The sequence below is a fragment of the Cygnus olor genome, chromosome 18 (assembly GCF_009769625.2).
Source record: "Cygnus olor isolate bCygOlo1 chromosome 18, bCygOlo1.pri.v2, whole genome shotgun sequence".
NCBI classification, from domain to species: Eukaryota; Metazoa; Chordata; class Aves; order Anseriformes; family Anatidae; genus Cygnus; species Cygnus olor.
Genome location: NC_049186.1, coordinates 5,345,510 through 5,358,135, shown reverse-complemented (window position 1 = coordinate 5,358,135; position 12,626 = coordinate 5,345,510). Strand labels below are relative to the sequence as shown.

The 12,626-nt window shown below is 51.1% G+C and overlaps 2 protein-coding genes across 3 annotated transcripts; both read left to right on the top strand.

Annotated features, from left to right (window-relative positions):
• Nucleotides 1-5: 5 nt before the first annotated feature.
• Nucleotides 6-4,928, top strand: TEN1 (TEN1 subunit of CST complex). 2 transcript variants are annotated; one of them, XM_040530676.1, is made up of 4 exons: nt 6-21; nt 2,178-2,284; nt 2,396-2,553; nt 4,026-4,928. In XM_040530676.1, exons 2-4 carry the CDS (start codon nt 2,199-2,201, stop codon nt 4,160-4,162), a joined length of 381 nt encoding a protein of 126 aa, XP_040386610.1. In that variant the 5' UTR covers nt 6-21; nt 2,178-2,198; the 3' UTR covers nt 4,163-4,928. The 2 variants fall into 2 exon arrangements, with proteins under 2 accessions (XP_040386610.1, XP_040386609.1); XM_040530675.1 differs by lacking the exon at nt 6-21 and having other exon boundaries at nt 37-2,284.
• A 1,181-nt stretch (nt 4,929-6,109) lies between these two features.
• CDK3 (cyclin dependent kinase 3) lies at nt 6,110-12,158 on the top strand. Its single transcript, XM_040530674.1, has 7 exons — nt 6,110-6,825; nt 7,433-7,510; nt 7,972-8,092; nt 8,631-8,801; nt 9,193-9,294; nt 10,034-10,237; nt 10,629-12,158. The coding sequence occupies exons 1-7, from the start codon at nt 6,698-6,700 to the stop codon at nt 10,752-10,754; spliced, it is 930 nt and encodes a 309-aa protein (XP_040386608.1). The 5' UTR covers nt 6,110-6,697; the 3' UTR covers nt 10,755-12,158.
• The last annotated feature ends 468 nt before the right edge of the window (nt 12,159-12,626 follow it).

The window sequence follows — 12,626 nt, the reverse complement described above, 5'->3', positions numbered from 1 at the left end:
GCGGGAGCGGCGGAGCGGGCGGTGAGCGTGGCGCGGCGGGGCTGCGGACGGGCACGGTGCAGCGGGGCTGGGCGTGCATTAAATCGGCCTCAAACGTGCACGGTGCACGGCGTGCACGGGGCTGGGCGTGCGTTAAATCGGGCTGTAATTGTGCGTGGTGCGTCTGGGGCTGGGCGTGCATTAAGTCGTGCCGTAAGTGTGCGTGCAGCGCGGTGCACCGGGCTGGGCGTGCATGAAGTCGGGCTTAAATGTGCACGGCGCGTGGTGTGCACGGGGCTGGCCGTGCGTTAGGTCGTGCTTTATATATGCCTACGACATGGCGTGCCTGGGGCTGGGCATAAATTAAATCGTGCTGTAAGTGTGCAGGCAACGTGGTGTGCCCGGGGCTGCACGTGCATTAAATCGGACTTTCAGTGTGCATACGTGGTGGGCACGGGGCTGCACATGCATTAAATCTTACTTTAAATGTGCATATGTGGTGGGCACGGGGCTGCACGTGCATAAATCCCACTTTAAATGCGCATACATGGTGTGCCCGGGGCCGCCCGTGCATTAAAGCCTACTTTAAATGTGCGTGCAACATGGTGTACCCAGGGCTGAGCGTGCATTAAATCATACTTTAAATAAACATGCACTATGGTGTGCCCGGGGCTGGGCATGCATGAAACTGTCCTGTGTGCATGCAACGTGGTGTTCCTGGGGTTAAGCATGCGTTAAATCAGGCTTTATATATGCATACGACATGGTGTGCCAGGGGCTGGGCATGCAATGCACGTGTGTTCAGTGTGCATACATGGTGCATCCGGGGCTGGGCATGCATTGAATTGTGCTTTAAATTGTGCATTAAACCATGCATACGATATTCTGCAACTGTGGCTGTGCTTGCCTGAAACTGTGCATTAAATGCACATGTGTTGCATCTGGACTCAGCATGCCTCGTGAATTAAATGTGCATACAACATTTCGCATTTGAGGCTGAGCATACATTCAGTTGTGCATTAAATGATGTACTAAATTTACCTATAACATGTTGCATCTGAGGCTGGGTGTGCATTAAATAGCACACTGGATGCGCATGTAGCTGCTGCATCTTGGGTGTGCATTCAGTTGTGAATTAAGTAACAGATTGAGCGTGCACATAACATGCTGCGTGTGCAGCCAGGCATTTAATAATTGATTAGTTAAATGGCTCATTAAGTGCCCATATAGCATACTGCATTTGGACAGGGCACACATTACGTAGTGCCGTGGATAGCACAGTAAGCGTGCAGATAATGTGCTGCACTTGGAGCCAAGCATGCATTAAATGCACATGTTAACGTGCTGCAGTTGATGTTGTGCAGTGCATGCAGGATCGCCCTGGTTTCAGTGGCCTCCCACAGCTGGTCTATGGGATGGCAGTGGGGTGTTTTGAGAGGTTACAGCCCCCTGAGCAATGCATGGGGTGGGGAAGAGGCACCGAGCGTTAAAGCCGTGAGGTTGCAGCTCAGCGCGTCCCTGCTGCTGTGGAACCAGTACTGGGGTCCCCCGGCCCCTTGGGAGGCATCACTTGTCTGCTTTGCAGTGGGCTTGGGCAACAATTGGTGTCTTCCTCCAGTGGGGCGAGAAACCTGAGAGAAAAGCAGTAAATGGAGCACAGAAACCTGCCAAACCCAGAGACTCTGCAAGGGAGAGAGCAGAGAAAATGCCAAAAGAAACCACTCTGGGGCACAGCCACATGCCTGGCCATGGCACAAAAATTGTTCTCCAGCTGCAGGATCAGCCAGTACCAGAATTTCCTATCCTGCAGCACTCAGGACTATCCCTTAAATCTTACCGCATGGCACCCTGTCACTGCAGCAGCCTGCATCTCCATCCTTCAGAGTCCCTGAACGTCTCAATCCCTACTTTTCTTCACCTGCCATTTTTTCCACTTCCTTAATCTTTATCAACTCACCCGAAATGTGGGGGGAACCTGGGGGGATCTGGTGGGCTGCCTGTTGCTGTCCATGTTGGGTTGTGGTGGGGGAAGGCAGTCACCCTCCATGCCAGGGGAGGATGCTGCACGCAGGACTCAGCAGGGAAGGCAGGCAGCCCCCTGGCTGGGGGGGCGTTGGCACAGCAGGAGTTTCAGGGTGGTCTCACGTAGCACTGGGTCAGGTACAGGTTGGCAGGAGCTCAGATCTGCTTTACTACAGGCCCAGCAGTGGTTGCATGAGATGCTGCCAGGTGCTGGGGTCTACTACTTCCCATGGGAGATCAACAGCTCCGTCCCAGAGGGGGAGGCGCTGAGGACGTTTGGCAGGTGAGAAGGGTACCCGAGGTGTCAGGCCTCTCCTTCGCTGGCCTGCATCCCCCTGCTTTGTTTGTAGTCTCCACTGCACACCGCTGAGCTTCCTGCATCCGTCGCTCCCAGGTTACGCTGCTACAACCTGGCCCGGTCCGAAGCCGTCCTCAGTGCTGAGCGCAGCGCAGCCCAGCACCACGTCTGCGTGGACACCCGACTGGTGGAACCATTTGAAGCCCAGCTGGGATCTCTCTACATGGTCCTAGGAGAGGCTGAACACAGGGAAGGTAAACGCTGGGTGCATTTAAACCCTTTAACCGGGTGCACGAGTTACGCAAGGAAAGGCAGGTTGGCTTCAACCAGCGGCGCTGACCCGTGGTCTCCCTTTCCCACCGCAGCAGTGGGCTCAGGCACTTGGTGGCGAGAGCTCAATCAGCACCGTCTGCCACCTGTGCGGCCCTTGAAATTGTTTTGTACCACCTGCTTCAGCATCCACATCAGTACCATGGCCACAACCCTTACTCGAAGGAGTCCCCACACAGAGCGCTACAAATTGCACAGCGCTGCTTTTGTGCCATCTGCTCGAGGAACCGGTGCCCGGTACTCCTGCTGGTGATTCTTCAGCTCCTTCACGCCTCCCTGGGCACACGGTGAGACACACCATCGGAGGTTAACGTTGGCCAAGGCAGCCTCAGCCCATGCCACTGCCTCTGGTCACACAAAGTGCCTAATTCAGTCTCCTCGCTGGCCACAAGAAGAGCCACTCTTGGTGATCTGGTGCTCTGGCACAGATTTCTTTGGAAGGCAGAAGTGCCTTAGCAGCACAACCGAGCTTGTGAAACCTGTACTAAAGCATTCTGGCTCCATTGCCATCAGATCAGGTCGGCTTTGCTCCGTGATTGATTGCAGCAACACCTCCTCATGAGCTGGCTGGGTTGGTCCTTGCCATCCTTGAAAGGCTCTAATTATACCCCTGCTCTCAGAGATGGGGCATGAGGAACACGGGCAGGCTTTGTCACGCAGGGCACTCTGTTGTCACCCTGTTGCCCTTTCCTGGGGTGCCCTGAGTGTTATTCCAGCTGCACGGTGCTTTGCCTGGGGAGTGGATCAGGGCTGGGCCACAGGGTTGTGAAGCAAATCCCGAGAGTTGTCTTGGCCACACCTGGTATCAAGCATCCACATTTGTGCCCTCGAAACCCTTGGTGGCATGTGGAAAGTCACACCGCACATGGCTTCTGGTGCATCACGTGCTAAGCCTCTGCTGCAAAATTCCTTCAGAAAGACTTGTTGTTTTGGTTGCCACCGCTTAGGAGTGAGCTGGCCCCATTCTGCAGGCGTGGAAGGGGAGGACCTAGAGGCAGCATTGAGCCTCTTTAAGCCCAGCTTTGTTCTGTCTTCTTCTTGCCTGCACAGAGGCATTCACAGATGAGCTTAGACCCAACCCTGATGTTTTTTAGACAGGGAAAACCGAAACTGCGTAATCCAGCCACGAGGTAGATGGATGCTGTGTGGCCACTGAGGGCAGCGCAGTGTCAACCACCAGCATTTGGCAGCCAAAAAGGCAGAGGGAAGTGTGTCACTGAATTAACCTGCACTCAGGTCTGTGGTGGCATTCAGCCAGACTTGTCTCGTGCGAGGTCTTGGGTCATAGTTATTTGGCCACCTGGAGCCATTCGCTGCTAGAAGGAACCTCTCTGTGTGCCCCCAAGCTGCTGCATCTGTTTTTCCTCCTACAGAAGCTTCCCGTTTATATTCCTAGGTGAGAATCCCGTGATAAAAGCCCGGATACTGACCTGCGTGGAAGGGATGAACGTGCCCTTGCTGGAACAGGCCATACAGGAGCAGAGGAAGTACTTCAGTGAGAGGCAGCAGCGGATGGGAACAGATGCATCCTGACAGCAGCTCCGAGCCATGCCATGTGCTGGTCCCCACCACAGCCACCTGGTAGCACTGCCATTTGCAACAAACATCTTGAAAGTGTATTTAGAAGGTGGGTTAGAAACACAACTGCTTTTTGCCATGGCAGAGAGAAGTCACTAAGCAGGGGAACATGTGAAGACTGAATCAGTATGTAGTTGTGGAGCTGCCAGCCTGTGCCAGGTGTCATCACTGAAAATAGCTCTGGGAGGCAGGTTTGTTGTTCAAGAGGGTGGGTAAGGAAATTGCGTGTGATTTACAACAGTCCTTTTGTAACGCAGGGCTTAGAGAAGTCAGAAAAAGGCAAAGTATATGAAACTGGAGTTAAACACCTGTGCACACCCCAACACACACTACCAAGGTGCAGCAGATAGAAGGTAAAGGGCATTAGTGCAAAGTTCATTAGCCCTGCGTGGCTGCGGGTCCACGAGCACACACGTGTGTTGGGTTGCAGTGACTCAGCTGCCACACAGGAGCATTCCTGGCAAAACACTCAGGTCTGGACTGAACAACAAAGGAACAAGAAGGGCGAGGAGTCACTATTTCCAGTAGCACTTATCTCTACAGGGGTTCAGGAGCTCGTGTTCAAGGCAGGTCGTTGACTTTAGCTCTAAATTAAGTATTTGCAGTGCCCTGAGAACCACCACTTGACTTTCTTCCTTGACACAATTAAGTTTAGGAAACCTTAAACCACTAATTTTTGGAAGCATCTAAAGGTTTTGATTGATATGTTCCTAAATAAAGATTAAAAGAGAATGTGACCTGTCTTTTATTGATTAAAAAACTCTTTCTTGCTAAGACAAATGCATTAGACCCTGCAGAAACACCATGGATGATGTAAGAAAATTTAGCAAAATGCAGTTTTCCTCCTACTACTTAGTACTGGGCATGTAAGGAAGTGCTTGGTTTTGAAAAAGTTACAAGAAGAGGAGATGAAATTACATCAGAGCCACTCTGGTTTAAGAACGCGGTGCTAGGCCCACCCAGCAGGATTAAACGGTCAATAAAAAGACAGAAAAATCACTAATGTGAGATGAGAATAAAATGCTAGTGCATGCGAGAAGACTCCTGTGCAATGGGAAATGCTGGACCTGGAGTAAGTTGGGGCTATGGTTCTCTGTAACTCTGCCACCTTCAGCCTTTCCTGTTTTTTGCTGGTGAAGTGTTCAAAAAAATAAGTACTGAAGCCATACAGCTCACAGAAGCAGATCAAAATGGAACAGATATTGGCAAAGTTCCATTTTACCAGCAGGCCTGATTCAAGATCCGGAGATTGCTCAATAATTACAGTGCTTGTGATAATCTTTAATCATAGTTTAGCCTTCTGTTTTTCTTCATGCAGTTACCAAGCTCTGAGATCCCTACTTCTGCACACTGTCTGTTCAGCCCAAGTCCAAAAACATGAGGCAAGATTTTATTCTGTTTTTGTAAGAGACAATGATTAGTCTGTCACGATGTGTTTATATTTATACCTCATCACCTGTCTGTTCTGCCTTCCTCCCTATGCTTAAGTTTTATCCAAATTGTCAGGTCTGCCATAGAATTGGCAATATCCAAGATACCAGGTTCTTACAAGTGTTACAGAAAAAAACAAACAAAAAAAAAACACGGGTAGAGTGCAAACTCAAACTTCATAACCCACAAAAGAATCCACACAGGAGCTTGCCTTGGACATGAAAATCCATAGGGAGCTGGGGCCCAGCTCTGCTAGCCACTTTGGTTCTTCCAAATCAGCAAAATCATAATGAATTTTAAGGTATTTTGAGCTGGTAGCTCAGCAAAGTCCTAAATCAGTCCTGTTTAGGTCACTTAAAAGCGCTGTGGACACACGCAGCCAGTGGGCTGCTGTGTCCTGCTGTGCCCACCCCAAGACATGCAGCCCCAAATTCTGGAAGAAGGCAGACCTGGATCTCCGTGGCTCTATCTTTTGTGGTGCCACAATTTATAATATTTTTTTTAATCTTGTCTTCTGCCAGCTGGCAAGTCAATAATTAATCCACCCCCTACAAGGACATCTTCGAGAAGGCTGACCAAGCAGTGCAGCCCACAGCGTTCAAGGGACAAAGAAAATAAGACATTTGTGCCACATGTTTGACCTGAGCATGTTCCAGGGAGCCGTAATTACACACCACATCCCCTTTACGCCAGGTGCTGTACCAACAGAGCTGGAGCTTCCCTTGGCCCTGTGCAGCCTTTCCCACAGACCCCAGGTGCCACTTTGCGTAGGTTTTACTCAATTTTTGCTTTAACCAACGTATCTCACAGCCCCAATGCAAACATATGGCCCTGGGCAGTCACCACAGGGCTCAAGGGCTTCTAAGGGCCTGGCAGCCCCACAATCCAGGCAGCCCTGCCTGCTGGTGGCTGTCCCCACCCACAGCTGGTTCCTGGGCAGCAGGGAAGGCAAGCAGACACTTTCTGTGTTCCTGCACTTCATTTCCCCTCCTCCCCCCCCTCCCCCCCCCCCGAAAACAGTGCTAGCAGCCCCCCTGCTGCAGCCAGGAGGCCAAGGCCATGGAGACCCTCCAGCAGGTGTTTCAGAAGGTGGAGAAGATCGGGGAGGGCACCTATGGCGTGGTGTACAAGGCTCGCAACAAGCGGACGGGGCAGCTGGTGGCTCTCAAGAAGATCCGCTTGGACTCGTGAGTGGGGCCAAGCCCAGTCCCCAGGGACACTGTGGCCCAGCCCAGCATGGGAGTGAGCAGGAGGGCCCTGAGCACAGCCTAGTGTCCAAAATGGTGCTAGAAGCTCAAAAAGAGCCTGCCATGAGAGAAAAATTCTCTCCAGGCTCACATGAGCACAGTTAGGGCCCAACCCTGGCACCACAGCCCAGGGCTGGGGAGGCAGCCACCATGTTGGGATGTAGCCTCTCCCTCAGCGGTGCGGTGCTGGGGCCTGGTGAGGCTCAGCACCCAGCAGAGCTGACTTGGGTGGGGACTGAGTACATAAAAGCTTATCCCTGGTTCTCTGGGTTGGCCCTGGGCTGTTTCTGCACTGAGGGGTGTCACTGCAGATAGGCAGCCATGGTGGTGGGACTGCACCCCCTGACTGTCCCCTCCCTCACCACCCCCGTGGCTCCATTTCCCCCCAGCTCATGCTCTGTTCCAACCCAAACCCGGGGTGCCCAGTATGAGACCCTTCCCTGGGCCCAGAATAGGGCACGGTGTCAGGGAGAAGGGAAACAGCACCCTGCCAGGCTGCAGGGTCCAGCTGTGGGACAGGGTGCCCTACAGCCCACCTTTACCACAGGGAAACAGAGGGTGTCCCCAGCACAGCCATCAGAGAAATCTCGCTGCTGAAGGAGCTGAAGCACCCCAACATAGTCAGGTAAGAGCCATGTGAACCCTCCCCACCACCTCACTGACCAGCTTCTGCTCATCAACATGGTCAGCTCCAGATCAAGCAGCAAGAGGGGCCTTTCAGTCCTTCACTGACTACACAGAAAGAAGCAAAACAAACAAACAAACAAAACAAAACATACAGGAATCACTTCTGCTTCCTTAATGTACAGCAGCAGCTCACAGCATTACTGCTTCACTTCACCAACACAACCTGGTTTAGACTACTGCTGCCCCTTATCCTGGGTGCTGCTTTTATACCTAACTCACTGCTCTGCCCCAGAGGGCTCTCAAAACAGATGCACCTGTGGGAGGGAGGAGGGATGTTTAGGAATTGGCAAAGGTCTGGAGAAGGTCACTCCAGGTGCTTTGTAACAGGCTGTAACATCCCTGTATAGTATGGATTCCCACACAATGATACTGAAGGGAGTGCTTGCACTTCTCTTGCAGGCTCCTAGATGTCGTGCACAGCCAAAAGAAGCTGTATCTGGTATTTGAATATCTCAATCAGGACCTGAAGAAATACATAGACTCCTCCCAAACTGGAGAGTTTCCTTTAAGCTTAGTCAAGGTACAGTGCAGAAAGAGTGAGTGCTAATAGGCCCGCAAGAGTGTGTGTCCTTGCTGCCTTCTGCTGGTGAGAGCCAGCACTGAGCTGCTTTTAGCCAGACTGCATTGGGAAGAGGTTTGTCCTTGGCTGGAGTCATTCAGCCTGTCAGATCTCTAACACTGCAGCTGGGAAACATCCTGGTGCTATTGCTCAGGGCATTTGTTTCCCAGCTGTTTCCAGGCTCTCCAGCCTATCTCATTGTTTAATAAACTGTTGATATGAGGATAACAGAGGAATCTATTGCTAATTGCTTTTGTATGGAGTAATGGATGAGTGGAAGGGACTGCCACTGCTTGGATTGGAATGTCTCTGTTCCCCTACAGAGGGGGAGCATTTTGCGTGCATCTCTGGGTAGTAGCCTGCAAGCCTGGTGTTGCATTATAGCAACGTCATATTTCCCATTCAGGTTGATAAATGATCCAAAGTTTGTTGGTTCACATGACCAAACCTTTGAAAGGGTTTCAGTTGTGGCCTCGTCTAAAATCTCTTCTCTCTTCAGAACTACCTTTTCCAGCTGCTGCAGGGTGTGAGCTTTTGCCACTCGCACAGAGTCATCCACAGGGACTTGAAGCCACAGAACTTGCTCATCAATGAAGCAGGAGCCATTAAGCTGGCTGATTTTGGTTTGGCAAGAGCTTTTGGAGTTCCCTTGCGGACATACACTCACGAGGTACTGTTGAGACTCCCTGCCATCTGAGAGCACGGTCCACAATCTGTAGTGGGTGAACAACAGCAACACAAGTGACTTGATCCGCAGCTGTGCCTAAACACCTGCTCTTAACCTCACCTGTAGCTAAGGGGTTATCTTGTGTCCCCACAGTGTGCTGATTGCTTTTATCCCAGCCTGCCTGCAAGCTGGGTTCCCACCTTCTTTGCATAGGGTATATTTTTTCCAGTGATCTGCTGAAAAACAATCTGTTAATCCTAATCATGCTGTCACTAAGGTGTCTGCTAATGAGGCACGGACTTAGCACACTCTGATTTGTACAGTCACTGCGACACAACTCAGAAAAGAGAATCCCATGCCTCTACACAAAGCCTGTTTGTTGGTTCCTTACCAGGTGGTGACTTTGTGGTACCGAGCCCCTGAAATACTCCTGGGATGCAAATACTATTCGACTGCTGTGGATATCTGGAGTATCGGCTGCATCTTTGCAGAAATGGTAGTATGGGTTTAAATGGTGTCTTTAATGAGTGGGGAGGACACAGCTGCAATGGGAAGTGGAAAAGGAGGGGCAGGATGCAGAAAGTACTGTGGTCCCCCCCCCCGTGTGTTGGGGTGTGTATTATGGAAACTCCACCCTGAGGGTAGCTGGTCGTTAACTGAACACTCGGAAGGAAATCTACTGGCTCTAGGGGCTTGGCAGGAGGCAAAGCAGCCTCTGTAGTCCAGTTGCAGCGTCAATATGTGGTGATATCAGACTTCAGTCTTGCTGCTGCAGCATTCTGAACCTGGGAGGAGATGACTCTCTTGCAAGTGTCCCCCAGCAGGCTGCAGAGAACTAGCACTTCAGAACACGGCACAACATTGCTCTGTTTGGGTCTCCTAGGTGCCCATAGTCTACTTTGAAGAGCTCAACATCCCTGCAGTGAGACAACACTGCCCCTAGCTCCCAAAACCCGTGAGGTGCACATCAGCAGAGCCTGGGCAAGTAGGTGGGGAAGGTGCTAGCCTGCAAGAGAAAATGGTAGGAAACTGGAGACAAAGAGGGATAAGGGTCTGGTTGTGAGACAGTCAGTCTCAGGGGGGCCTGGGTCCATGGAGGGGAGCTGGAGACAAGCCCTGGTGAGTTTCACAGCCACTGCCTAAACTGTCCTGGTCCGCGGACAGAAGTTTGCAGAAGGAAATAGGGCACAAAGCTAACGGAAAGGTGGGAACTGGCTGCTTTTTTTTTGCCCCAGGTGACCAGGAAGGCCCTGTTTCCAGGGGACTCCGAGATCGATCAGCTCTTCCGGATCTTTCGCACCCTGGGTACTCCCACTGAGGCGACCTGGCCTGGGGTGACACAGCTGCCTGACTACAAGGGGGACTTTCCTCGGTGGAGAAGGAAAGAGATGAAGGAAATCGTTCCCAACTTAGATCGAGATGGCAGAGATTTATTGGCGGTGAGTGAGGGTTCATAACAAGACCTGGGGAGACAGGACCCTATCAAACTGGGTGAAAAATAGGTAGTTGGGACTGATCTATGTTGAAGTGCGTTAGCTGATCTGGCTCTAATGTTCATCTTTGCCATCACATAAAGACCAAGTCATGGAATAGGGCTCAATGCTGGCTCTGAAATAGGGCTGTCAGTGTAGGTTCCCCTAAGACACCACTGCACGGAGGGTCAGAAAGGCCCTGTGGTGTAACCCACATGGTAACTTCAGCTGTGGGTTACTCCTGAAGCCCAGAGAGGGGAAAAGGCAGGAACATCTGCATTTGGGCCCAGCCATGTGCACATGCAAGCAATCAATTGGCTTTTAGAATCCTAAACCTGGTGGGTTTTTCTCTTGGCAGCAATTGCTCCTGTATGACCCCAGCAAGCGCATCTCAGCCAAGGCAGCCCTCAGTCACCAGTACTTCTTCTGGAAAAGCCCGCAGAGCACCGAAGAGCAACGTGTGATGCACAGACACTGCAGATGAAGTGACGCAGCTCTCCCCGTGCACTTGTAGCCCTGGGTAGCAGTGCAGATCTGGTTTGGGGCACTTAGCAGGGGACTAGCTGGGACTCGGGGCCTCACTTCTGAGGAGCCCTGAGGGGAATATTCTTGCATTTAGAGACTCTCAGCCTGTTGCTGGAGGAAGATTTGCTAGGTTATGGCCAGTAGAGCTGTTTTGAAGAGGTCATGTGGAAAGGTGGGGTTATTTATCAACATAAAACACTGACATATAAATGATAGAGCATACTTGTCCTTCATTAGCCAGCAAGCTAAGGTGACACAGTGTTCCAGGGCATCACCAGCTCTTGCTGCAGGTCTGACGGTGGCAGTTCCTGACACCAGGGTGTGCTGGAGCTCCAGTGTGGGTAGGACATTGCTGCTCTGCTCAGCCGTTTGTTGCTGTTAACAACCAGGTTTGTCAGTGTTAGACTCGTTGTTTAAGTTGAGCTGTTTAATAGAGCTAACATTCTGCTGTTTTGCAAGCTGAGGAGTGCTGTAAGGTATCTGAATTTGTGCTTTAGCTGGGACTGAGAAGCCAGAAGATCCAGTTAGCATAAAGCGCTTGCTGCATGTGGTTGGAAACAGTGACAGCTGAAACACCAGCTTCCCATCATCAGTCCAGATGTAACACTGGTTCCTTTGCTTTATTGTCTTGGAAAAGTTCTTGCCTTCAAGTGTTTGGAGAATTATAACTAACTTTTAATGTGTTTTTGACATCTGAGATTTTTTTTTTCCAATACAGAAAAAAATAAAGGCTTGTCATTTGTTCAGAAACATCTGTGTTTATTGCTTGGCTCAGCCCATCAGGCTAGTGACGCAGGACAAGCTGGCTGGTCCCTTTTTTTTCCACAGACCTCTTCTCCCCTCATCATTTCCTGCACTCTTTCTTTTATTCTTTCCAGCTCACGTCCTTGGCAGGTGCAGAGATGTGCTCTCGATTCTGTTGAGGAACAAGGGGCTGATGGTTCTTCAGCCCAGTGCTGTCTCAGTACAATAAGATTGGATTTCTTTCCAGCAGCGGTTGCCACAGACCAGTTCAGAGTTAGGTCCTACTTATTTAAATACTCGAGACAGTTTTTTAACTTCGGGAAGCTAAAGTTCCGAAAGTTCTGTTTTTCATGCTTGTGCACATGCAGCCCCCTAAAACCTGTGAGCCTAAGAGCTGATTTCAGCACAAGCTGACAGCTCTCAAAAGCTGTCACATTCCTAGAACTTGGTAACAGCTAAACAACGTGGTGAAGGAGAGAGGCTGCTGCACATCTCAGCTGCAGCATAAACCCCTCACCACCTATGAGGCAGCAGAAACCTTTAGACTTCTCCCATAGAAAAATCCCCTTTCAGCCCAGAACCTGCCTGCCTGAAGCCAAGCTCTGTTAACCTTTGGCTTGCTCCTTCTTCCCACCTGAGGAAAGGCAGCAGGTGGCTCTGCTTAATTCCCAACATCAAAAAGACCTCTGTCATCTCTACTGAAGCAGCCACCCCACACACACCCCCAAGAGCAACACCCTGGGAGCTGTTGCTCACCTCCCTCTGGCCCTGCCCTGCCGCCTGGCTGAATTCCCCCTGCAGGTTTAGCAGCCGCCAGGACCTGGGTAGCTCTCTTGCATCTGCAATTTGCACAAATTAGGTTTTGGGGAGGGTTGCTTTGCTTTTGAAGCTGTTGTTAGGAGTCATGCTGGAGTGCCTGCCTGGAAAAAGGTGTGCTGCTCATGCTAGGGAGGCACGATTTTCTGATCGAGCAGGGAAAAGCAGGCAGCTGGGCTCTCCCAGCAGCCTTGAGAGCTACGTGGCAGGAAAACCAAAGTCCTACTGCGTTCCTGCAGCATCTCTTGTCCTCTGTATGATAACACCCAGC